The sequence below is a fragment of the Hyperolius riggenbachi genome, chromosome 6 (assembly GCF_040937935.1).
Source record: "Hyperolius riggenbachi isolate aHypRig1 chromosome 6, aHypRig1.pri, whole genome shotgun sequence".
Taxonomy (NCBI): Eukaryota; Metazoa; Chordata; class Amphibia; order Anura; family Hyperoliidae; genus Hyperolius; species Hyperolius riggenbachi.
The window spans coordinates 289,301,735-289,329,389 of record NC_090651.1 but is presented as its reverse complement, the minus strand read 5'-3'; the positions used below and the strand labels follow the sequence as shown (position 1 = coordinate 289,329,389).

Sequence of the window (27,655 nt, the reverse complement as noted above, 5' to 3'; positions counted from 1 at the left end):
AACAAAGAGAATAATATAATTGAGAATAGCGGTAGCCTCGTGCCCCACACACAACACCAACTAAATCCACAAAAGATTATAAATAAATCGAGAGATAAAAGACAGAAAGACAATCCAGGTAGGTAAAGAAAGAAATCGCCACATTATGTCATAATAAATGTGAACTCTTCGCTATCGTTGAACTCATCATATCATAACACATATTTCACTATTGAATCTTTCTTCAAAAAATTAGTTCTTCAATGCCAGCAATACCTTGAACTGTCTTCACATGTTTATTGTTGGGGGATCAGAAGATTTCCATAGCTTGGGGTTATCGGTCTTTGCGGTATTTAACAAATGACACGGGAGAGAGGTCTTATTGCATTTTCGAGAAGAATATTTTTATTGTTGTATGGTAAAGTAACATTTTAATTCCATCAAAGATACAGAAACATTTTTGGAATGCTTTTACCATGCTATTCCTGAATACACGGGCCCTATGAGTCCTCGCTACATAAAATCAAGTACTTTCAACCATAACCTTGACTAGTGTAAACAATCTCTTGCTTGCAAGAGCCTGTGAAGAAGGACGAAGTGCTGTAAGATCTCATAGAAATATTTTGTCTTCTGAAGGACTGCAAAGTACTATATTACTTCTTAAGTCTCCACACGAGTGAGAAGCAACATCCATGCATCACTTCCAAACAGCTGATGGAATATGCAAATCTTTACTTTATACCTTTAAAGAGAAACCGTGACCAAGAATTGAACTTCATCCCAATCAGTAGCTGATACCTCCTTTTACATAAGAAATCTGTAACGATCGGTGGGTGCAGAGAGTATCTGATTACCGGTGATCTGCAGTATCACCGGAAATACAGATATATACCAGATTATAAGTGATCTGCAGTCTCACCGATAATCCAATATACAAACTAACCTCTGTTCACCTGAGTAGAGTGTAGTGTTTAGTGTAACAGTAACACTTAGAGGACAAGGCCTCAATGCAGCAAGGAGTACTGCACAGATTCCTTCCGCAGACCTGAGCTCTCCAAGATGGGAGGAGTCAGACTGACAGTAGGAAGGTATATCTGAAAGTGACCCTCAGGAGGGAGGATCGCTAACAGAGCGAGGAACCGCCTCTAACGGTAAGGTCGGTTCTCGAGGTCGGACAAGCCAGGTCGTACACACACAGACAGATAAAGTACAAGATCAGGAGGCAAAGGCGGAGTCAAAGTACAGGCAGGGTTCAGCAACGGGGTATCAGATATATCGGGGTACAAAATCAGGAGGCAGAAGCAGAGTCAAGGAACGAGCCGGGGTTCGGCAACAGAGTATCAGAAATAACGAGGTACAAGATCAGAGTTCAGAAGGGTGGTCAAGGCAGGCAAAAGTCATAACAGATAATCACAATCAAACTAGTACTTTAGCTATCAACAGAATCTAGCTAAGTGTAGGATTACAGCTCCAGCTGGTCCCGGCACACTTACGGATCTGACTACGGATCTGGGTGCTCCCACATGTGTGATCGCACGCCAGACAAAGAGCAAGTGAACAATCAGCAGTATATATACTCTAGGACCTTTCCAGGACCTCCCTAATTGCTGGTCCAATGGGAGCAGTGGAATTTGTCAGCTGACCCAGCTGGTCAGCCGACACCCTTCTAACTGCTATTTAAACTCTGCCTCTGTGCTCGCGCGCGTGTAAGTCTGAATCTTGGTTGACTATCAGTCCCAGCCACACCAGTACTGTCATGCAATGAATCTAATGCGGGGGCCGCCTCTGATGCGGATTCCGCCGTTACCAATGCAGATTCCGCCGCACTGCCCATGTGGCATGCAGCGTTTTTTCCGCGTTGTGACGCCATGCTGGACGCGGAAACAGCCGCCTCACCTCGAGAGACGGCGGCTTTTCCGCGTTTCCTCACAGTACCCCCCTCCCGAGGAGTGGACTCCGGACAACTCCTACCAGGTTTCTCGGGATGTAAGGCGTGAAATTCCCTCCTTAATTCGTCCGCATGCATGCGACTCCCCGGTACCCATTGTCTCTCCTCAATGCTGTACCCTTTCCAATGTACGAGATATTGTACCGAGTTTTGTACAACGCGTGAATCTAAAATCTTTTCTACCTCGTACTCAGGTTGGTCATCCACCAACACAGGAGGAGGAGGAGTGGGACCCACATGGACTGCTGGCTTAAGCAGGGATACGTGGAAGGACCTTACCCCACGCATGCTGGCGGGAAGATCAACAGCGTAAGTGACGTTGTTGATCCTTCTGGCTATCGGGAAAGGCCCGACAAACCTGGGACCCAACTTGTCTGAGGGCTGTTTCAGGGCCAAGTGACGTGTGGATACCCAAACCAAGTCTCCTGGTTGGAATCTCCACTCCAAAGACCGTTTCTTGTCAGCTTGACCCTTCTGACTCAGAAACGCCTTTTCCAAACTGTCTCTCACCGTCCGCCAAATGTCTTTAAAAGACCTTTGCCAAGCCTCCAGAGCTGGAAACGCAGTGGAGGCCATTGGTAACGGTGAAAATTTGGGCAATCTTCCAGACACAACCTGGAACGGAGAAAATCCAGTGGAAGAACTTTTCAAATTGTTTTGTGCAAATTCTGCAAAGGGCAGAAATTTGACCCAGTCATTCTGCGCCTCTGCAACGTAGCATCTCAAAAACTGCTCTAACGACTGGTTGACCCTCTCCGTCTGACCGTTGGTCTGTGGGTGGTAGCCCGATGAAAACGACAGCTTCATGCCCATTTGATGACAGAATGCCCTCCAGAATTTAGATACGAATTGGACTCCCCGATCGGACACTATGTTTTCTGGAATGCCGTGCAACCGGAACACGTGTTTGATAAACAAGTCTGCCAATTCCTGGGCCGAGGGGAGTCCTTTCAAGGGCACAAAATGGGCCATCTTGCTGAAGCGGTCGACTACCACCCAAATGACCGACATGCCCTCTGATCTGGGAAGCTCACCGACGAAATCCATGGACAAGTGGGTCCATGGTTCACTCGGGGTGGGTAAAGGCTGCAACCTCCCTACAGGTGCCAACCGGGAGGGTTTGCTTTTAGCACATACCGCACAATCCTTAACAAATTCTTTGCAGTCGGCTGCCAGAGACGGCCACCAAGCGCACCTGGCCACAAGATCCTGCGTTCTAGATGCCCCAGGATGTCCCGCATTCTTGTGTGAATGGAATATCTGTAGCACCCGGAGACGGAATGGCAGAGGCACAAATAAAACCCCCTCAGGCTTCCCCTCAGGGACATCCTGCTGAAAAGGACTCAAGGTCTCTGTCCAGTCTTCCTAAGTCTCTGTTACGGCCAGCACCAAATTTTGTGGGACAATGGTCTCTGGGGCAGAAGGCTGTGCTGTCTCCAACTCAAAGCATCTGGACAGGGCATCTGCCTTAATGTTCTTGCTACCCGGGGTATACGTAATTATGAACCTGAACCTCGAAAAAAACAAAGACCATCGAGCCTGACGGGGACTTAATCTCTTAGCCCCCTCGATGTATTCTAGATTCTTGTGATCCGTGTATACAGTAATTGTATGTTCTGCTCCTTCCAGCCAGTGACGCCACTCCTCAAAGGCAAGTTTAATGGCTAAGAGCTCTCTGTTGCCTATATCGTAGTTTCTCTCTGCCGGAGAGAACCTACGAGAGAAATACGCACAAGGGTGTAGCCTTCCCTGCAAGCCTGACCGCTGAGACAGCACAGCCTCTACCCCAACCTCCGAGGCGTCTACCTCAACAATAAAAGGATAAGAGGTGTCTACATGTCTCAGGATGGGTGCGGAACAAAACAAATCTTTTAAAGTGGAGAAAGCACTTAATGCATCAGGAGACCAGTGGGTGGTATCTGCCCCTTTTTTCGTAAGACAGGTGAGGGGTGCGATAACCGTGGAATACCCCTTTATGAACCTTCTATAATAATTCGCAAAGCCTAAAAACCGCTGTAAAGACTTCAACCCAACCGGCTGAGGCCATTCCAAAACAGCGAAGACTTTGGCGGGGTCCATAGACAGGCCCGTGGTGGAAATTATGTACCCCAGAAAGGCGACAGATGTGACTTCAAAAATACACTTCTCAATCTTAGCGTAGAGTGAGTTTTGTCTTAATTTGTTGAGTACAAATTTCACATGCATTCTGTGCTCAGAGAGGTTGTTGGAGAAAACAAGTATATCGTCTAGATAGACCAGCACAAATCTCCCCAACACCTCTCTGAAGACCTCGTTGATGAGTTCCTGGAAAACGGCCGGGGCATTACATAACCCAAAGGGCATCACCAGATACTCGTAATGCCCGTCTGGCGTGTTAAAGGCCGTTTTCCACTCATCGCCCTTTCTAATGCACACCAGGTTGTACGCGCCCCGTAAATCCAGCTTTGAGAAGATCTTAGCATCGGTGACCTGCGTAAATAAATCGTCTATCAGGGGTAACGGATAGCGATTCTTTACCGTGATCTTATTTAGTCCCCGGTAATCAATACTGGGCCGCAGGCCCCCGTCTTTCTTTTTAACGAAAAAGAAACCTGCTCCAGCAGGCGATCGGGACGGCCGGATGAAGCCTTTGGCTAAATTGTCACGGATATATTCCTGCATAGCCAATTTCTCTGGCCCAGATAAATTGTACAAATGACCCCGAGGGGGCATACAACCTGAACGTATATCAATGGGGCAATCGAAAGGGCGATGTGGGGGTAACTTGTCTGCAGCCTTGGGACAGAATACATCAGAATATTCCCCATATTGCTCAGGTACCCCCTGTACATGAACCCTGGTTTGGCCCAATGTCACCTTCCCTAAACATCGCTGAAAGCAGTGTGCTGACCAAGAAATTAGTTGGCCGGTGGCCCAATCAATGTGTGGAGAATGAAGGTGCAACCATGGCATGCCGAGTATAATGGTGGAGGTTGTCATATGCAACACAAAGAACTGTAACTTTTCCCAGTGCAGTACCCCTATGGTGACCCCCACCTCTGGTGTCTGAGACAGTGGGTGATTCCCTTGCAGAGGAGAGTCATCCACTGCCGTAACCTGGATGGGTGGTTGTACTGGTGTGAACGGAATACACAATCTCTTAGCAAACTCAAAATCCATAAAATTTGCCGCGGAGCCTGAATCGATAAAGGCTTCCGTGACCTCAGTCTTAACTTCCCACGTAACGGTACAGGGAAGAAGCAATCGTTTTTCTTCTAGGGGTAAAAGTCGGACGCCCAGGGTGTTACCCCCCACCACTCCTAAGCGGTAGCGTTTTCCCGGCTTATTGGGGCAGTTCTGTACTATATGCCCCCCTTCACCGCAGTACAAACACAGCTGTTCGGTCATTCTCCGTCTTTGCTCTACCTGGGTTAATTTTGACCGAGCAATCTGCATCAGCTCGGAAGGAGACAAGACGGGAGAAGGTGAAATAGTAGGAGGTGGAGTCACTGGGACCGTGGTGTAAGATACCCCTCTGAGACGGGAACTACCCCTGGTCTGTTTTTGGTAACGCAGCCTGCGGTCGATTCGGATGGCCGCTGAGATGGCCTCATCGACTGTTCTGGGCTCGGGCTGGCTTAACATCAAATCAGAGACCTCATCGGACAGCCCTGACAAGAAATGATCTAATAGGGCATAGGTGTCCCACCTGGCCGTAACTGACCACCTCCTAAACTCGGCCGCGTAATCTTCGACCGGACCTTCGCCTTGACGCAAAAGCTTGAGCTTCCGCTCAGAAGTCGAGGCAAGGTCCGGATCGTCGTAAATTACTGCCATAGGTTTAAAAAATTCCTCTACAGAGGTAAGAGCTTTGTCTCCGGCGAGCAGGCTATACGCCCAAGACTGGGAGTCGCCGGACAACAAAGTTTTAATAAACGTGACCCTCTGGGTCTCAGTACCTGAAGATTGGGGTCTCAACTCAAAATAGGACAACACCCTACTCCTAAAATTCCGGAAGTCAGATCTGTGGCCGGAAAAGCTTTCAGGTACAGGCATACGTATGTCAGAGCTAGGAGAGGATCGCACATGATCCACTGATGTCTGGAGGGTTTGTACAGACCCTGATAGGGCATCAATAAGAGTTATGTGAGTGCCCAGTACTTGATTGATGTTGTCCACCGAAGCGGCAAGTACACCCAGACAATCAGTGTTTGCGTTTGTATTTTGGTCTGGCGTTCTGTAACGATCGGTGGGTGCAGAGAGTATCTGATTACCGGTGATCTGCAGTATCACCGGAAATACAGATATATACCAGATTATAAGTGATCTGCAGTCTCACCGATAATCCGATATACAAACTAAACTCTGTTCACCTGAGTAGAGTGTAGTGTTTAGTGTAACAGTAACACTTAGAGGACAAGGCCTCAATGCAGCAAGGAGTACTGCACAGATTCCTTCCGCAGACCTGAGCTCTCCAAGACGGGAGGAGTCAGACTGACAGTAGGAAGGTATATCTGAAAGTGACCCTCAGGAGGGAGGATCGCTAACAGAGCGAGGAACCGCCTCTAACGGTAAGGTCGGTTCTCGAGGTCGGACAAGCCAGGTCGTACACACACAGACAGATAAAGTACAAGATCAGGAGGCAAAGGCGGAGTCAAAGTACAGGCAGGGTTCAGCAACGGGGTATCAGATATATCGGGGTACAAAATCAGGAGGCAGAAGCAGAGTCAAGGAACGAGCCGGGGTTCGGCAACAGAGTATCAGAAATAACGAGGTACAAGATCAGAGTTCAGAAGGGTGGTCAAGGCAGGCAAAAGTGATAACAGATAATCACAATCAAACTAGTACTTTAGCTATCAACAGAATCTAGCTAAGTGTAGGATTACAGCTCCAGCTGGTCCCGGCACACTTACGGATCTGACTACGGATCTGGGTGCTCCCACATGTGTGATCGCACGCCAGACAAAGAGCAAGTGAACAACGAGCTGTATATATACTCTAGGACCTTTCCAGGACCTCCCTAATTGCTGGTCCAATGGGAGCAGTGGAATTTGTCAGCTGACCCAGCTGGTCAGCCGACACCCTTCTAACTGCTATTTAAACTCTGCCTCTGTGCTCGCGCGCGTGTAAGTCTGAATCTTGGTGGACTATCAGTCCCAGCCACACCAGTACTGTCATGCAATGAATCTAATGCGGGGGCCGCCTCTGATGCGGATTCCGCCGTTACCAATGCGGATTCCGCCGCACTGCCCATGCGGAATGCGGCGTTTTTTCCGCGTTGTGACGCCATGCTGGACGCGGAAACAGCCGCCTCACCTCGAGAGACGGCGGCTTTTCCGCGTTTCCTCACAAAATCTATTCCTTTTCACCAACGGATCATCAGGGCGCTCTGTATGGCTGATATTGTGGTGAAACCCCTCCCACAGGAAACTGTGAGGACCCAGTCCTGGCAGTTTCCTGTCTGTGAACCTCGTTGCATTGTGGGAAATAGCTGTTTACAGCTGTTTCCAACTGCCAAAAAAGCAAGCAGCAGCTACTTCCACTGACATCACCTGCCAGCAGTAAAAGTGTCACCATGTGATACATGTCAGAATGTAAATCAGGGAGAGGAAAGCTTTTACAATAGCCAAACACTGACTAAATCATTTATACATAATTATTGTAAAAATGAAGCACTTTTTTATTACATTATTTTTACTGGAGTTTCTTTTTAAACGCTGGATTTAGATCCAGAACCACTGGTTTGAAGGACAGCTCTAGAGATGTGCGTGAATTTTCTCCACATTCATTTTTGCATCAAAAGTAGCATTTTTAAATTACTTGATATTCTTGCAAAAATATAGTGAATTTTTTGCAAGATACAAATTATCACGGCAAAGGACACTTCATTGAAAATGTGTGTGTGTTCTCATGACAAGTGACTTCAATGCATTTGTAGGAAAAATAGCTCATTAATAGCTCATTAGTTTTACACAGCTTCCTCTGACACACACACGCACACACACACCACACACACACACACACCACACACACACACACACACACACCACACACACGCACACGCACCACACACACACACCACACACACACACACACACACACACACACACACACACACACACACACACACCACACACACACACCACACACACACACACACACACACACACACACCACACACACACCACACACACACACACACACACACACACACACACACCACACACACACACACACACACACACACACACCACACACACACACACACACACACACACACACACCACACACACACACACACACACACACACCACATACACACACACACACACACACACACACCACACACACACACACACACACACACACACCACACACACACACACACACACACACACCACACACACACACACACACACACACACACACACACCACATACACACACACACGCACACACACACACCACACACACACACACACACACACACACACACACACACACACCACACACACACACACACACACACACACACACACCACACACACACACACACCACACACACACACACACACACACACGCACACGCACGCACGCACGCACGCACGCACACACACACACACACACACACACAGTTCCAGGCACTATTTTGCTTCTCCAGTAAGAAACTGTTGGGTTCAATAGTCCCTTAAAAATCTTGGTGATATTGGTTCTCCATCACTCAAATGTAAGCTAAGTGCACACATGTAAGAATTGTTGCCCTTTGGGAATCAGGAAATCCCTCAGGCAACTATTCGGGGGAACAATGCTGTACAGACACATCCCTAGCCATGAGGCTAGCAATGTCTTCTGTTGCTTTGGAGGGGGTTGGAGAGATGATGATTGAAAGACCATGAAGTGGCTTCACTTGGTCGGTAGGGGTTGAAAATAGTATTACAACCGGTAATGCTCAGGCATCGGGAGTCATTAAGGATTTGACTCAACTGATCGTTAATGATGCCCAAGGAATATTGTTCGGTGGCTGCTGGACACACATAGCAATCATCGGCTGAAATGGTCCTTTCAGCCTATGGTTATTGTATGTGTACGTAGCTTAAGAATAACTTGTTATCTGTTGATATACTTGCAGACCCAAGTGCTTAAAGTGTACCAGAGCTGTAATATAAAAAAAGATTTATACATACCTGGGGGTTCCTCCAGCCCCATCCGCTTGGATCGCTCCCACACCGCTGTCCTCCGCTTTATGCAGCTTTGGGAACTGGGTCCCATCACTGCCGCCAGTCGCCTCTAGTCTATGCACGAGAAGTGCAGGGTGGAGGCTTTACGTATCTCTCCAGCAGCTGCTGGAGAGATACATAGAGGGCGCACTTCTCATGTGTACACTGGAGCCGACTGATGGCAGTGATGGGACCCGGTTCCCAAAGCTGCATACAGCGGAGGACGGCGGCGTGGGACCGATCCAAGTGGATGGGGTTGTAGGAAGCCCCAGGTATGTATAAATCTTTTTTTATATTACAGCTCTGAGTCCCTTTAACAAGACAATTTTAACCAAAGTCATCCTTGCACATGAAGAGCAACTTCATACAGCTAAGAAATTCAATCAGTGAACTAAATACTTCTATTTTGACAACATAGCAAGTTTGAGAATGCACAGCCGTAACCTCCAGGGAGCTAATTAACAATGATCTGTTGAATGAACCGTTCATCAGAAAGCAGGAATTGAACAGGGCTGCTGTGCATTGCTCAGATTACAAGGGGTGTCAAAAGCCATGAAATCTTTTCTCATTAAAGCCAACACTTTATTTACAGTAAATACAATAAAATGATTCAAGAGTAAGATTTCATAATGTAATCAAGGGCAATGCAATGTGTTTACAGTGGGTTGCAAAAGTATTCGGCCCCCTTGAAGTATTCCACATTTTGTCATATTACTGCCACAAACATGCATCAATTTTATTGGAATTCCACATGAAAGACCAATACAAAGTGGTGTACATGTGAGAAGTGGATCGAAAATCACACATCATTCCAAACATTTTTTACAAATAAAAAACTGCAAAGTGGGGTGTGCATAATTATTCGGCCCCCTGAGTCAATACTTTCTAGAACCACCTTTTGCTGCAATTACAGCTGCCAGTCTTTTAGGGTATGTCTCTACCAGCTTTGCACATCTAGAGACTGAAATCCTTGCCCATTCTTCTTTGCAAAACAGCTCCAGCTCAGTCAGATTAGATGGACAGCGTTTGTGAACAGCAGTTTTCAGATCTTGCCACAGATTCTCGATTGGATTTAGATCTGGACTTTGACTGGGCCATTCTAACACATAGATATGTTTTGTTTTAAACCATTCCATTGTTGCCCTGGCTTTATGTTTAGGTTTATTGTCCTGCTGGAAGATGAACCTCCTCCCCAGTCTCAAGTGTTTTGCAGTCTACAAGAGGTTTTCTACCAAGTTTGCCCTGTATTTGGCTCCATCCATCTTCCCATCAACTCTGACCAGCTTCCCTGTCCCTGCTGAAGAGATGCACCTCCCGAGCATGATGCTGCCACCACCATATTTGACAGTGGGGATGGTGTGTTAAGAGTGATGTGCAGTGTTAGTTTTCCGCCACACATAGCGTTTTGCATTTTGGCCAAAAAGTTCAATTTTGGTCTCATCTGACCAGAGCACCTTCTTCCACATGGTTGCTGTGTCCCCCACATGGCTTGTGGCAAACTGCAAACGGGGCCTTTCTTCTTGCCACTCTTCCATAAAGGCCAACTTTGTACAGTGCATGAATAATAGTTGTCCTATGGACAGAGTCTCCCACCTGAGCTGTAGATCTCTGCAGCTCGTCCAGAGTCCCCATGGGCCTCTGGATTGCATTTCTGATCAGTGCTCTCCTTGTTCGGCTTATGAGTTTAGGTGGATGGCCTTGTCTTGGTAGGTTTACAGTTGTGCCATACTCCTTCCATTTCTGAATGATCACTTGAACAGTGCTCCGTGGGATGTTCAAGGCTTTCGAAATCTTTTTGTAGCCTAAGCCTGCTTTACATTTCTCAATAACTTGATCCCTGACCTATCTTGTGTGTTCTTTGGACTTCACGGTGTTGTTGCTCACAATATTCTCTTAGACAACCTCTGAGGCCCTCACAGAGCAGCTGTATTTGTACTGACATTAGATTACACACAGGTGCACTCTATTTAGTCATTAGCACTCATCAGGCAATGTCTATAGGCAACTGACTGCACTCAGATCAAAGGGGGCCGAATAATTATGCACAACCCACTTTGCAGTTATTTATTTGTAAAAAATGTTTGGAATCATGTGATTTTCGTTCCACTTCTCACGTGTACACTGTGACGATTAATGCCACTACTCAGATGACTGATTTTTGGTGATCTGCGGAACCACCAAAAATACAGACGCTATACTCGATTATGTGTGATCCGCAGAATCACCAATATTACCAGTATAGCAAGAACGAGAGCAGAGCGTAAGTGTGTGTCTGGTGCCACCGTAACTCTAATGGTTTTACAGGACCTTACCACCGGAGTTGGTAAGGAACACTCAGGACACCAACAGAACAGACTAGACACAAGGCCCCCTAGTGGGGCTGGAAGGTACAGACAGATAAATACGGTTCTAACGGTCACCTGTGGAGCAGGTGATTTAGACCTTACTGAAGTCTCAGAGATACAAATAACACGTCTCTAAAGGTCATCTGTGGAGCAGGTGATTCAAACCTTACTGCAGACTCAGAGATACAAATAACACGGCTCTAACGGTCACCTGTGGAGCAGGTGATTCAGACCTTACTGCAGTCTTAGCAACAAGTTCCTTCCGTAGTCTGGACTCTCCACGGGGAGGAGTCAGATTGGGAGAGGGAAGGACAGAACGTGAGTGACACCAAAGGTAGTGTCACTAACGGATCTGGGAACTGCCTCTAACAGTAAGGTCAGTTCTCGCGGTCGGGCAAGCCAGGTCGTAAACACACGGACAGATAAAGTACAGATTCAGAAGGCAGAGGCAGAGTCTAAAGTACAGGCAGGGTTCGGCAACAGGGTGTCAAAAATATCGAGGTACAGAATCAGGAGTGCAGATGCGGAGTCTAGAGGCGAGCCGGGGTTCGGCAACAGAGTATCAGAATAGCAAGGTACAAGATCAGAGTTTCAGAAGAATGGTCAGACAGGAAAACAGGTAATAACAGATAATCACAATCAAACTAGTACTTTAAACTATCAACAGAATCTAGCTAAGTGTGGATCCCCGGCTCCGGCCGGTTCTAGCACACTTTGGGATCTGACTATGGTCTGAGTACTGACACACAAGTGTACACAATGACAGACGAAGACAGAGTAACAACTCCAGGTTTAAATACTGACAGCAGATTCAAGCAGCCCCGCCCGAGGGGCTGAACCAACCTGCAAGGAAGATTGACAGGTGGAAGTCAGCTGACCACAAAGTCAGCTGATTTGTCTCCTCTGCCCATAAAGGTCCTTTAGCTCCATGTAAAGGTCCTTTTGCTCCATGTGCAGGCGTGTGGACCCAAGCTGCTGAAACAGAGATCCCTGTCCCAGCTGAGTCGGGAAGCGACACCCGGGATGGCTTGGCCAGAAAGGTGACATCAGGTGTGAAAGCAGCTGCGCTGCTTTCCACCACAGAGGTAACGTTTAAGATCGTTACATACACCACTTTGTGTTGGTCTTTCATGTGGAATTCGAATAAAATTGATTCATATTTGTGGCAGTAATATGACAAAATGTGGAAAACTTCAAGGGGGCCGAATACTTTTGCAACCCACTGTATATTAATAAACTAATTTGTTTAGTTAAAAGAATACGTGTACTTTTATAAGACACCATCAAATATTACCACAATTTTTAAATCGTACCTAATGGTTCCCAGCCCTATCTGTCTATACTGCCAAGCAGCAATATCTAAACTCCCAGGGTGGTGGTTCTTTTTGTTGATATAAGTCATTTAATTTCAGTAGAGTGGGGGTGCCAGACTCTGCATACAGGTATTTGCACAAACCTATTGTATTTTTTTTGCTTTTTTTTTCAACTCAGCTCTTGTGTCATATGCCCAACCATTTAATACAAGCTTCCCCGCAGCCCAATTAGGTCGGGTAATTGTTTTGCAGCATTGTTGGTTTATCGCTCAATCAATGAAATCTTTATTTTTCTTCTTCCTTCCATTCCTCCGCCCAAAAGAGAAAGTTGTAGTAAGGCAAAAAAGAAGACCCAAAGGAAAAAAAAAAGAGAAAAAACCAAAGTCAAATGATCACCATAGTTGTAAACCATTCCGCCTATAAGATATTCCCAAGCCTAGTGATCACACAAGCCTTAGGCTATTCCCTAACTCCTACAAATACGCTTCATATGATACAAAATTTAAGATAGAACCACCTATACTCCGCCTCTTCATACTTCAGATACATATTTGACTTAAAAACACACTCTACTGAATATTCATACTCTCTCTCCCATTCGTTATACTCCAAACATTCCATTTGTTTATTTTCATTCTCCCCTATCAATCACTCCCCGAATCACATAATCGTGCTTAGTATATTGTCCCAAGAGGATCTAATTACATTTAGTTTATTAGATAATGACCCCTCTTCCATAAGTCCAGTGCAGTCCTCAAGGGTACAGGATAACCCACCAATCCAGTCCTCCAAGGTTGGAGTAACAATTTCTCTCCATCTCTGCACAATCAGTCTTTTGGCCACCAAAACTCTTATTTCTTTTAATGAGGGGCTACTGTTTTCATCCCCAACCCAAGAATCACTGCTTCACTGTCCAGGTCTTTAAAAGGTTTATTGTCATCCCTGCCAAAAGATATTATGGCAGTCCACAGCTTTTTTATTTCGGGGCATGCCCAGAATACTTGCGTTAGAGTACCGTCATCTGCTCCACATCTCCAACATTCGTTAGACTGGCGTTCCTTTATTTTAGCCACCCGGTCAGGGGAGAGGTACAATCTATTCAGTAGCTTGTATTGAATTAGCTGGAGTTGATTGATAGTTATTTGCCAGATGTTTTTAAAAGCTCTGGCCCAAAGAGTCAATCAATAAGCTAAGTTCCACTTCCCATTTTTCAGAGATTTTTAGTTTTCTGCCCTTACCAAACTCTCCCAATAAGTTGTAAAGACATGAAAGGACTTTATTGGGTCTTTGGCGTAGTAGTATAAATTTTTCATATTTATTTAGCGTTACCCTTAAACCCTCTATTTTACTTTCTATTTTATTCAGATGACTTTGCATTTGTATAACTGCCGTACCTTCTGGGATTCCTTGGATCCTTTAAAAAACTTTCAATATGTAAATCTTTATTTCCCAGCAAATTTATAATACGTACGTCTGGGTCAATATTATTTTTCCTAAACCAAGACTCTGACTGTGCTGGTGGGAAGTCTGGATGATGGCCCACTGAGGTCAGAACAGAGAGCCCCCGCCCCCCCCCCCCCCCCCCCGCTGCTTATGCCATCCTTTTATTATTTGAATAAATATTAAAGTATTATGCGTATAGAGGGTTTAATCAGCGGATGGTCTACAGAGGCCAGGACCTTTGCTAAATTAGCTGGAATCTAGGAGAACAGGAGTTCAACATTAAATTGTGAAGTTTCCAATCTTACCCAGAGCTTTCTTTTCTCATTAATCCTCCATTCTAAAATCCTAGCATTTTTTGTATATACACTCTGCCCAAAACATTAAAGCAGTTCTGATCCCATTCTCGTAATAATTTTCTACTATCAGCTATGATACTATTATAATTATGAGAGAATATGGCCCCACTTCACATTTATTCCCGAGTTTTCTCCTAGTTGATATTTTCACAACTTGTCAATAAAATACTTTTTAAACCACCAGCAAGCAAGAAAAAGCTCAAAATGAATTTGATAGCACATTTTCACTTACTTTTTGGTACTTTTTCAATTTAAAAGTGCTGGAAAATTATTTTAAATAGAAGATGAAAAATTATCTCCTAGGAGAAAACTCAGGAGGAAAAGTTAATTGCATATGGGCCTATGTCTGGCCCATATGTGCGGGAGAGGTGGACTATAGAGGGTATCCCCATGGAAGGGGTGACATCTGGGCAGAAGCAATCAAGGCCAATTAGTGTTGGGGAGATTGAGAATGTGGGAAAGGGGGCCGACATAATTTCTTCTTCCCTTTCCATGGGCCCCCCTCCGTGTTCTCTTGCAGAGTAGGGTTCAGCTGTGATCCCAAATTGTCTGTGCTCCTCAGAAGCCAGCAGCTCACTCTACTTCCTGTTTCCTGCATAACACCCAACATGCAGACATCTTACGGGCAGAGAGCGGCCAGGTTCCGAGGAGCATAGATGCATCACGATCAGGTGAGATTCACTCACAAGCCACACACAAACAGACTGAAGGACAGCTTTTTCCCATCCGCCATAAACTTGATAAACTCTAAATCCTCTCTGAAATAATTAACACTGTGTACAAATTGTTTAAACATCTGTAATATCTGGCATACTTGTATAATTTCTTCTCTTCCTTGTTACTATCACTATGTTCCCTATATGCACCGTGGGGTTGTCATGAAAAGTAATTTCGTTGTGTTACACAATGACAATAAAGTGAATTGAATTGAATATGTCTCTAATATGTGAGGGCAATTTAACTCCCAAATATTTTATTGCCGAGAAGCACCACTGGAAGTGACAGTGTTGCTTAATTGATGAAATAGTCTCGGAGGAGCATTCTATATCTAGAATTATTGATTTTGTTTTATTGATTCTATAGTTAGCCATAACACCATAAAGATTGAGCCAGGAGAGACAGTTTTTGACCGATTCAATAGGGTTAGTTAGGGTAAGTAAAATATCATCAGCATATGCTAATACCTTTATTTCCTCTCCTCCATTTCTAAACCCTTTTATTTTGGAGTCACCTTGTATCACTTGAATCAAAGGTTCAAGATATATATTAAAGAGTATTGGGGATGGGGACACCCGTCTCACTCCATTTTCAATATGGAATTTATTTGAGTTATATGCATTCGTTCTCACCTGAGGAGATTGATTGGAGTATAGACTAGTAATTCGATTAATCAAAAAAGGGCCTATACCTATTTTTTTAAGAATTTCAGTCAGAGGTAGTCTTTGAACACGATCAAAAGCTTTTTCTATGTCTATTGTGATCACAACACCCTCTTGGCCTGTAGATCTACACTTGTGGATAAAGTTGATGGCAGTATAAATGTTATCTTTAATATGTCTATTTTTCCTAAACCCAATCTGTTGCTCCCCCAATATTGATTCTGAGATAGTTTCAAGTCGGGATGCCAAGATCTTTGCATACATTTGTATTGCTTTTATTCCACATGGAGGATCCTTTTCTTTCTCAGTGCATATCCAGGTAGAATGAATGGCCAACGAATGCAACAAATCCATAAAGGGGACATATCACCTAACAACCAGGAAAGATGCAAGTAGACCACTCGCATGTTGTTGGTGGTTGCTCTTTGAACAGGAGACCTCTACCCCACCTACCACCAGGATATGTCAGAATGATAAGATGAAACCTGCACACCCTTGGCATAAGCCAGACATTAGTGAGTGAAATGCTCTAGTCCAATTTTCAGGGTAATTTACAACACCTCCTAACAAGTCCATAGACAATATGAAGAGACTGGCACTTTTGCAAATGAAATATTTTTTTAAAGAAGACACGAGCCAACCTTTCAGGACACTGCAGTCCCTTCTGCAGGGCAATTGAGTCAGTTAAATGTGTCTAAATTTAGCTAGCAAGTGATGTGGTCTGTCTGGTGGTCATAACACACTGACTCAGGAGACAACTGAAGCATTGTGGAATTCTGATTTCAAACATTTGTTCTTTTTTTTGTTAATGATAACCTGTTTAAGGGCTGGTTCACACTAGCGGTGATTGTGCTGCACTTGCTGATCACCAGCGATTGTCAAAGCCCTAATGCAGTGTCATCTTATGAGGGAGTTCCCAAAGCAGCGTTACGGTTTTTAAAAAAATATAAATCTTGCTGCATTTTTTGGAACAATGGTGTGTATACATGCACAGTAACTGACACCCATTGGGATCAGGACTTGATCTCCAGGGCCAGTGGCGTACTAAGTGGTGTGCGGGAGAGGTGGACCATACAGGGTATCCCCTTGGAAGGGGTGACACCTGGGCAGAAGCAATCAAGGCCAATTAGTGTTGGGGAGATTGAGAATGTGGGAAAGGGGGCCGACATAATTTCTTCTTTCCTTTCCATGGGCCCCCCTCCTGTATTCTCTTGCAGAGTAGGGTTCAGCTGTGATCCCAAATTGTCTGTGCTCCTCAGAAGCCAGCAGCTCACTCTACTTCCTGTTTCCTGCATAACACCCAACATGCAGACATCTTACGGGCAGAGAGCGGCCAGGTTCCGAGGAGAATAGATGCATCAGGATCAGGTGAGATTCACTCACAAGCCACACCTCTATATTGGGTTTAAGCTGCAGCATGCGGTTAACTAATACGTGGCTGCATTCTAGGACTTTTCCAGCAGCCCTGGTGAAAATTTGCTCAGTTTCATTTTGACTTTCAATAAAATGATCTCTTGCACTTTAACAAACAGAAATGCAATGAAGTCAGAACAGAAGCAAAACAGAATTCTAAGAGGCACCGGATAAGGTCTAACTGAAAGCAGCTAACAGATTCCAGTGCCCAAATCAATTCTGTCCTCACTGTTCTCCCATTCTAACTGTGAACAGCAGCACACATAAAAAGTTGGATAATCCCTTGCATTGAATAACTGCAAACTCTAAGAAAGATCAGTAAGGCTTACCTATCAATTTCTGCTTGATAGTTCTCAAGACTATGGAACACCTTATCAACCTTGTCATGTGCTGATACAGAGTCTTCTTACTTTACTCACACTGTTGTAGCAGTACATGTTGGTAATATCCCGTTACACTAAGGTTTTACATATCTACAGTGCTTGGAAGAGTAAGCCAAAATAACTAGAATCTTTGAATTTGAACATACATTTTCAAAGTTCAAGATACTGAAAGTTACTTATTTTCTGTTCAAATGCCCCATTTATGAGACTGTTTATTAGTGTATGTGTTGGACAAGACTGTCAACGTGAGGGATGTTTCTAGATTTGTAAAAGATGACAGCAGAACTGAAATGGGTTAACTGACAAGTAGAGATGATTAGCATTGCCAAATTCTGATTTTGATGTCATAAGCTCAGTTTTGAAATCAGATTTCAATAAGATTGAGATTTTGCCTTGTGCATTCAAGTCTATGGCGCTGAGTTGAATTGCTAAGACCCCCAGATATGGTTTCTTTGCTTATTTGTGGAGGTCAGGGCTTCTTGTGAGAACATGCCACAAAAAATCTTTAAAAAAAATACTCAAATTTACATAGGAAATCATTAACATTTTAGTGTGAAAAATTAGTATAAACCCAGGGTGGGATTTCATCATTTTTATTTACCTTGCTGAAATCTACAAGTTTTTGTCTTAGGACAATTGGCAAAACTTTTTAAATTTAAAGTGACAACATTGGGTATCCCTCCTCAGCACATTTAACCCCCTATCCCTTATGCAGCAGGCTGGCATTATTTAGGGAATCTAGATTTTAGACTAGAGTGGAGCTCATACAAGCCTATGTAGTCCATACGTTTGGGGGAACACTGCAAATGCTGGATACCAAAGCCCCCCCCCCCCCCTCTTTCACAGAGATATAGACAAGGGGCTTATCCCTGCCTTTTGCTCCAGAAGGTGATGAAACTATTAGGCAATACTTGATGTATTCAATTAATCAGGAAAGATGGGTTTTAGAATACATTGATCAATATGCATAAATCTGTCAGCTATACCTCCATTGCAATGAATTCAATACAACACAAAATTGTCAAGTCATAAACTATATAAAGCATAGAAAATATGCAGCAAGATCACTGAGATATTTCCCATTCAATGCCCCTTATTTAACTCCGGGTGTCATGTACGGTAGAAAAAGAGCATGTTGTCATTTTTTTTACTCTAAATTATAAGTCTTGACATCAAGACATGGTTTAGATGCTTTACTGGCTTACAAGATAACATATAAGTCTGACTGACTAGTTGCCCTCTTCCTTCATCCATTCAGCTCCTCTTGTGTGCCATGTGCTGCCCTCCCTCTGTGGGATGTCCCTTTATATTCTTCCTATTAGTATTTCATGATGTCCTTCTCTTATCCAGTGCCCCCATAGTGTTCTTCACCTCTTCCTGCATATCACCTGATGTTCTCTCCCCATATTCCCTCTAATGGGAGGGGGTTTCCCTCCTTCTTCTGGAAGCTCCCTGCTGTCTTTATCTCCTCATTTTTCTCCTTGCTGAGCTCTCTTTATCTTCCTGGTTGCCCATTGCCCATTTTATCCTGTATGTCCCAGCTGCCGCCCTCACTTGCTGTTATTTGATGCTGTTCTCTTTCTGGGTGCCAACAAATCCCCTGTGTTTCAGTTCCCGCTTCTGTCCTTTTTCTCCCTACTTTTGCCTCCTGATAGCTTAGTCATGGGTGCCCACCCCCATTCCCTGTATTTTCCTAGATGCCACACACAATAGCTTGCCCCTGATATTGTAAGCTATTAGTGTCCCTGCTAATGTTTTTTGTGGTGCTAGTACATAGTTTACAGTTAAAGTTCATAGTGGTGCATGCAGATAACAAAAAGGCTTACTTTCTAATCTATTTCTATAAATCTGGTAGAAACTCTGCCCATACAAAACACAAACAATGACACTTATGAGCAGACAAACTGCATCATTTATATAAACAGTCTTTTATTGACATATTCACCACAGGTTTCATGCATATTACTCATCCTTTCAATAAACCTGTCTTTTTATCATTACTAATTTAACGTAATCAGCGTAGTCAAGCTAAGTATAGCAAGGCCCCAATTGTAGAATTATATCATTTTCTAAGAAAACATCAACATGTTAATTAGAGTTTACAGATTTTTGATAAAGTTAAATATAAACAAATAAAATGAGAATTTAGATGACTTGAGAAATCTTGTGACCCTCCTAACCCTAGAAATGTTTCCATAGTGATTCCAAAAGACGTGGGCTTGTGTAAATCTAGCTTTCACGTGGAAGAAATTCTGCACCATTATTAATCTGCTTGTGAGTGGGTGTCGTACAAATATCAGTGCATGGATATTCTGTACAATCCTGAAATAGGTGTCAAAGAAACCTAGGATGACAGCTAAGTTTGCATTTTCACTTAACACTTTGTGCACCAGAATTCAAAGCAGCTTGCGTAATAACTTTCCCTGCAAATATCTGTGTGCATCTGTAGCATCTGTGTTTACAAAACCACCATACAAACTTTTTTTTAAGTAAGACAGTCTTAATAATTCATTTTTAGAAGTTTGATATTTTAGGCTATGTTGACAGTGGGGCGTTGCGGTATAATATAACCGACGCGCAGCAATGTTAAATCTATGCAGTGTTCACAGTGTGCCAGATGTGGTGAGATCTAACGGAGTATGGTCTCCCAATGCAATGCATGCAGTGAATTACTGAAAAACGCACATGTTAACCTTTTATTTTTTAGCAACGTGCCCATAATGTATGGTGTGACTTTTCAGTACTGTTGCATTCCTGTTCTTAGAGGGGACGCAACACACATCCCACTGTGAATGTAGCCATAGACTCTCTCATATAGAAGTGGAAAGTTACAGATTACCCAGCAAGCTCATAGTGAACCAGAACTCCTAGTAGTGTGTAAGGGGCTACAAAGAACCAAAAAGCCTTCTTACTAAAATGCTATGCAAAGCAAAAGTTTGCCTCTTAAAACAGACGGTATTTGCAATTATTCAGATTGGTGTGAGCATATGATGTCTCCCACGATGCATCACTGCTGAATATGCAAATCATCCTTTGTTGTCCCTGTAAGCTAGCCACACCTCCAGAACCACTGAAATGCAATGATGTGTCAGCTTGTAATTTTTATTTTAGTAATGAAAAGAATCACAGTGATTTACAAACTTTGTGTGTTGTCTTCTGAACGTTGACCAGCAGTGTTTAGAAGTGTCCAGAAATGTTTTGCTAAACATTTATTTGATTTACTGTTTCTCAAACAATTTCATTTTTAATAAGGTTATCTAATAAACATTAAGATGAAATCTAACTGAAAGAAAGGTCTTGCAAGTGAGCCTTGAGGTGAGCCGGTAACAACTTGAACTGAAGTTGAATCTGTTCCACTGGTTACAACCTTCTGAACTTATTCATCAGCCAGTTATCTACCCACGCACATAGTTGTCCTCTAGTTCTACTGTGCTAATCCTATGCAATAATCTCCTTTTGTGGCACAGTGCCAAGTTCCTGTGCTAGTCCTAAATAAATCACATCCACTGTGTTGCTAGGATACAGCCAAGAAACAATTGCTGAAAATCTAGTTTACAATAAACCTGCCAATGCAGCTCCCTGGGACAACAGCACAATGAGTCCTTAAAGCAAACCTGAAGTGAAAATAAATGGATGAGATAAACACTTGTATTTTTTGACCCAGCCCGACAAAGGACTCTCCTGAAATCTAAAAGTCTTAATTTATTTACTTCAATGGGTTAAAAACCTAAATTTAAAATCTTGACAGCCTCAAGTAAATTATAATTTTTATTAAGTTTTTTTACAGAATCCAGTGATCTCCAGCCATAACCTTAGTTAGCCAAGCTCTGTGTCATTGAATCTCCAACTTCTTTCATTAACAAAAATGTTGTCTGTTTTGTAAGATATAACATCAGCCATGGACTCCACAGACTCAAACATTGGCCTGACAGCTGCCAACATGCTTGACGAAATGATGGAAATTACTGATCAAAACCTGGTTAGGTTGGAAGTGGAAGACCATTACAAATTCATCAAACAACTTGGAAAGGGGAAATACGGCCAAGTCACCTTGGTAATACACCGTCAGAGAGGTAAATAATAAACTGTTGTTCTTATTGTTATTATGTTTACAGAGTACATTGAAGAACATCAAGCTTTCTTTTGATCACAATCAGGTGATTCCATGACAAGGACAGTTTTTTTTCTTCTTGGGGGTCAATGATTTTAATATTCAGATGATTTCAATATTGTACAATCCATATCTGTCAATATTATTGGAATCCACAGGAGATAATTATGTTTAATTGAACAAGGCCTAATGGATGGAAGAGTGACTAGCTAGACAACCTGCTAAATGTACCTCTGTAAACTTAGAAAGCTATTTGGAACTGTTGTAAATATTTGGGGGGCACTATGTTTTTGTATATAGCCTGCCGCAATACAATCTTTTATATAAAATCAAATAATGAGTGCTCTGATTCATTTCAAGGTGTACCATCAATCTATAATAACTGTTACTAACGGGTTCAGACCGCACTATGCCCGATTTATGATAGCAACACTTTAAGGGCTGGTTCCTTTAATGCAAAAAGGCAAAAACAGCCTTTTTTTAAACACAACTTCAATATACATGTTTATTTACGTTGAACAATGAACTGTTCTCTGACATTTCATGTACACCAGGTTAGGGCTGGTGAAAGCTGTGAAGGCACACAATGAAGGCCCACAGCGCAGCACTTCTGACATAAAGGTGTGTCATAACCAAGACAGTAGAGTTGGTGTCGAGGAGTTGGAGCAATTTTGGGTACCTGGAGTCAGTGGTTTCATAATCTGAGGAGTCGAAGTCGGATGATTTTTGTACCAGCTCCAAAGCCCTGGTAAGTATTAGACTAAAGAGTCAGGGTTAGAGAAATTTTGAGTACCTGGAGTTGGAGTCGGGGTTTCATAAACTGAGGAGTCTGAGTTGGGTGAGTTTTGTACCAACTCTACAGCCCTGGTCATAACACTGTAAAAATTCAGATCTGCAGACCCAACACTTCATCCATGAAGGTGATAATGCCTTTTCATATGAATGAAGGCTATTGAAGGTCTTTAATGTGAGTGTAATCAGGGAGCTACGCTTCCATTTCCTTTAGCCCAGTTGGGCTATTACTAACACTTGTTGACAGATTGGATAGCCTAGAAAGCAGATAACTTTCCAACCGTTAATGTCTGTCTCTGAATATTCCTTATGTCTGTGGACTGATAAACATATGTCTGTCTGTGTTTGCTAAAGAATGTTTCTCCTCTGTATGTCAGTGTATATCAGCTGTGTTTTTCAGTTCTGGTCAGGAACCAGTCCGACGAAGGCTTTTTATAAGTCGAAAGCTCACTGTTTATCCATCTCTAAGTTAGCCAATAAATGGTATCATCCTGATTCAAAACTTCTTGCTTTTACTCATGGCTAACACGGTACAACACTTTACTGCTTCCTGTATAATATACACAGACTTTCCTTCACATATCAGAAAATAGCCTTAATATTGTGAAATATTATTTATTTATATTTTAAAGTACGTATAAGTAGAGAAGTGTGAATCAATGTATCAGTTTTAAGTTTCATGACAGCTATAACTGAGTGGCTAAAGATGGACTTTCATGAATGCCACAACAAAAACTCTGTCACTGGGCTACACACTGCCTTCTCCTCAGTACAAAGCATTTGCATTTAGTGATTTTGGTGCTGACTGAGTGAACAGTCTCAAAAGATTACATTTCTTCTGTTTCAATCATTTTTTGGTAGAATGGTTTGAGTATTTTAGATCATTGTCTTGTTGGATGGCCCAATTCCTGTTACATGCTCTTTACCAAACATGGCCAAGGCAGCCATTTGTGGCCACCTCGCGCTGACAATCAAGTGTGTGTACAGGTGTCTCCCAAACTCGTTTAACCCTATGGGGCACCTATACCTACTACCTTTACTAGGGCAACTACAGTGGGTTGCAAAAGTATCCGGCCCCCTCGAAGTTTTCCACATTTTGTCATATTACTGCCACAAACATGAATCAATTTTATTGGAATTCCACATGAAAGACCAACACAAAGTGGTGTACACATGAGAAGTGGAACAAAAATCATACATGATTCCAAACATTGTTTACAAATAAATAACTGCAAAGTGGTGTGTGCATAATTATTCGGCCCCCTTTGATCTGAGTGCAGTCAGTTGCCTATAGACATTGCCTGATGAGTGCTAATGACTAAATAGAGTGAACCTGTGTGTAATCTAATGTCAGTACAAATACAGCTGCTCTGTGAGGGCCTCAGAGGTTGTCTAAGAGAATATTGGGAGCAACAACACCGTGAAGTCCAAAGAACACACAAGACAGGTCAGGGATCAAGTTATTGAGAAATTTAAAGCAGGCTTAGGCCACAAAAAGATTTCCAAAGCCTTGAACATCCCACGGAGCACTGTTCAAGCGATCATTCGGAAATGGAAGGAGTATGGCACAACTGTAAATCTACCAAGACAAGGCCATCCACCTAAACTCACAGGCCGAACAAGGAGAGCGCTGATCAGAAATGCAGTCAAGAGGCCCATGGTGACTTTGGACGAGCTGCAGAGATCTACAGCTCAAGTGGGAGACTCTGTCCATAGGACAACTATTAGTCATGCACTGTACAAAGTTGGCCTTTATAGAAGAGTGGCAAGAAGAAAGGCATTGTTAACAGAAAGCATAAGAAGTCCCGTTTGCAGTTTGCCACAAGCCATGTGGGGGACACAGCAACCATGTGGAAGAAGGTGCTCTGGTCAGATGAGACCAAAATGGAACTTTTTGGCCAAAATGCAAAACGCTATGTGTGGCGGAAAACTAACACTGCACATCACTCTGAACACACCATCCCCACTGTCAGCATCATGCTCGGGGGGTGCATCTCTTCAGCAGGGACAGGGAAGCTGGTCAGAGTTGATGGGAAGATGGATGGAGCCAAATACAGGGCAATCTTGGAAGAAAACCTCTTGGAGTCTGCAAAAAACTTGAGACTGGGGCGGAGGTTCACCTTCTAGCAGGACAATGACCCTAAACATAAAGCCAGGGCAACAATGGAATGGTTTAAAACAAAACATATCTATGTGTTAGAATGGCCCAGTCAAAGTCCAGATCTAAATCCAATCGAGAATCTGTGGCAAGATCTGAAAACTGCTGTTCACAAACGCTGTCCATCTAATCTGACTGTGCTGGAGCTGTTTTGCAAAGAAGAATGTGCAAGGATTTCAGTTTCTAGATGTGCAAAGCTGGTAGAGACATACCCTAAAAGACTGGCAGCTGTAATTGCAGCAAAAGGTGGTTCTACAAAGTATTGACTCAGGGGGCCGAATAATTGCGCACACCCCACTTTGCAGTTATTTATTTGTAAAAAATGTTTGGAATGATGTATGATTTTCGATCCACTTCTCACATGTACACCACTTTGTATTGGTCTTTCTTGTGGAATTCCAATAAAATGTATGCATGTTTGTGGCAGTAATGTGACAAAATGTGGAAAACTTCAAGGGGGCCGAATACTTTTGCAACCCACTGTATACCTGCTGCCTACCTATACTGTGGGCACCTATACCTATTACCTCTATTGGGCACCTTTACCTGTTACCTATACTGGGTCACCTATAACTGGCTACCTATACTGGCTGCACCTATATCTGGCTACCTGTACTGGTGGCACCTATACCTGGCTTCCTATACTGATGATACCGATGGGCGGCGGCAAAGTGGCCTGCAGAACGACGGCAATACGCCTATTGGCGGCGGGTCGTTCTGCGGTGTAGTGCCGGGGATCGCGCGCATCCTCCGGCAATTGGCTCCGCCCACCCACGACGTCAACCCGCCGGCCGTACGGAAGCGCCGGCGGGTTGTTAACCCCCGATCTGCCGCAATACAATGTATAAAACGCTTTGTATTGTATACAAAGCGTATTATACAGGCTGCCTCCTGCCCTGGTGGTTCCAGTGATCGAGGGACCACCAGGGCAGGCTCCAGCCCTCCCTATGTGCACCCAAACACACTGATCTTCCCCCCCTTCCCTCTGATCACCCCCCCCCCCACACCCTCAGATCGCCCGCACACCCGTCCTCAGATCGCCTCCGAAGTGCATTGTTTACATCTGTTCTCCCCTCTAATTACCCATCAATCACTCCCTGTCACTATCTGTCAACGCTATTTTTTATGTTAGGTCCTAAATTGCCCCCTGGGGGCTCCTGATCACCCCCCCACACACCCTCCGATCCTCCCCAGACCCCCCCCCTGTGTACTGTATACATCTATTCTTCCCTGTAATCACGCACTGATCACCTGTCAATCACCTGCCAATCACCCATCAATCACCCCCTGTCACTAACACCCATCAGATTAGGCCCTAACCTGCCCCTTGAGGGCACCTGATTACCCCCCCACACACACACCCTCAGATCGCCCGCACACCCGTCCTCAGCTCAGATCGCCTCCGAAGTGCATTGTTTACATCTGTTCTCCCCTCTAATTACCCATCAATCACTCCCTGTCACTATCTGTCAACGCTATTTTTTATGTTAGGTCCTAAATTGCCCCCTGGGGGCTCCTGATCACCCCCCCACACACACCCTCCAATCCTCCCCAGACCCCCCCCCCCCGTGTACTGTATACATCTATTCTTCCCTGTAATCACGCATGATCACCTGTCAATCACCTGCCAACCACCCATCAATCACCCCCTGTCACTAACACCCATCAGATTAGACCCTAACCTGCCCCTTGCGGGCACCTGATCACCCACCCCCCCCCCCCCACACACACACACCCTCAGATCGCCCGCACACCCGTCCTCAGATCGCCTCTGAAGTGCATTGTTTACATCTGTTCTCCCCTCTAATTACCCATCAATCACTCCCTGTCACTATCTGTCAACGCTATTTTTTAGGTTAGGTCCTAAACATCCCCCTGGGGGCTCCTGATCACCCCCCTACACCTTTCATCAATAAGGAGAAGGCACCCAACTGGCTTTCAAAACTTGCGTTTTATCGAATCATTTAGCAATTACACGACATGTTTCGGGGACATCCCTCCTATCCTCTCCAGACCCCCCCAGGCCCCCCCCGTGTACTGTATACATCTATTCTTCCCTGTAATCACGCACTGATCACTTGTCAATCACCCATCAATCACCCCCTGTCACCACCTGCTAACACCCATCAGATAAGACCCTAACCTGCCCCTTGCGGGGCACCTGATCACCCGTCCGCACCCTCAGATCGCCCGCAAACCGCGCTCAGATCGCCTCCGAAGTGCATTGTTTACATCTGTTCTTCCCTCTAATCACCCACTGACCACCCATCAATCACCCATCAATCACCCCGTCACTACCTGTCACTGCTACCCATCAGATCAGGCCCTAATCTGCCCCTTGCGGGCACCCAATCACCCGCCCACACCCTCAGAACGCCCTCAGACCCCAGCCCTGATCACCTCGCCAGTGCATTTCTTGCATCTATTCTCCCCTCTATTCACACCCTGATCACCTATCAATCACCCCGTCACCCCCTGTCACCACCTGTCACTGCTACCCATCAGATAAGACCCTAAACTGCCCCTTGCGGGCACCCAAACACCTGCCCACACCCTCAGATCACCCTCAGATCCCGCCTGAACACCTCTCCAGTGCATTATTTACATCTGTTCTCCCCTCTAATCACCCAACAATCACCCATCAATCACCCATCAATAACCCCCTGTCACTGCTACCCATCATACCCATCACATCAGACTCTCATCTGCCCCTTTGCGGGCACCCAATCACCCCCCCCCCCCGATCACCTCCCCAGTGCATTGCTTGCATCTATTCCCCCCTCTAATCACACCTTGAGACACCCATCAATCACCTCCTGTCACCACCTGTCACCCCCTAG

The 27,655-nt window shown here is 44.4% G+C and overlaps 1 protein-coding gene across 1 annotated transcript in view; it reads left to right on the top strand.

The window, feature by feature from the left end:
• Positions 1 to 27,655, top strand: part of LOC137522788 (serine/threonine-protein kinase SBK2-like) — a 58,893-nt gene that overhangs the window by 14,578 nt on the left and 16,660 nt on the right. The window contains exon 2 of the mRNA XM_068242875.1: positions 21,639 to 21,827. Within this exon, the coding sequence (XP_068098976.1) occupies positions 21,653 to 21,827 (175 nt within the window). The 5' untranslated portion in view covers positions 21,639 to 21,652. The remainder of the gene's footprint in view (positions 1 to 21,638; positions 21,828 to 27,655) is intronic.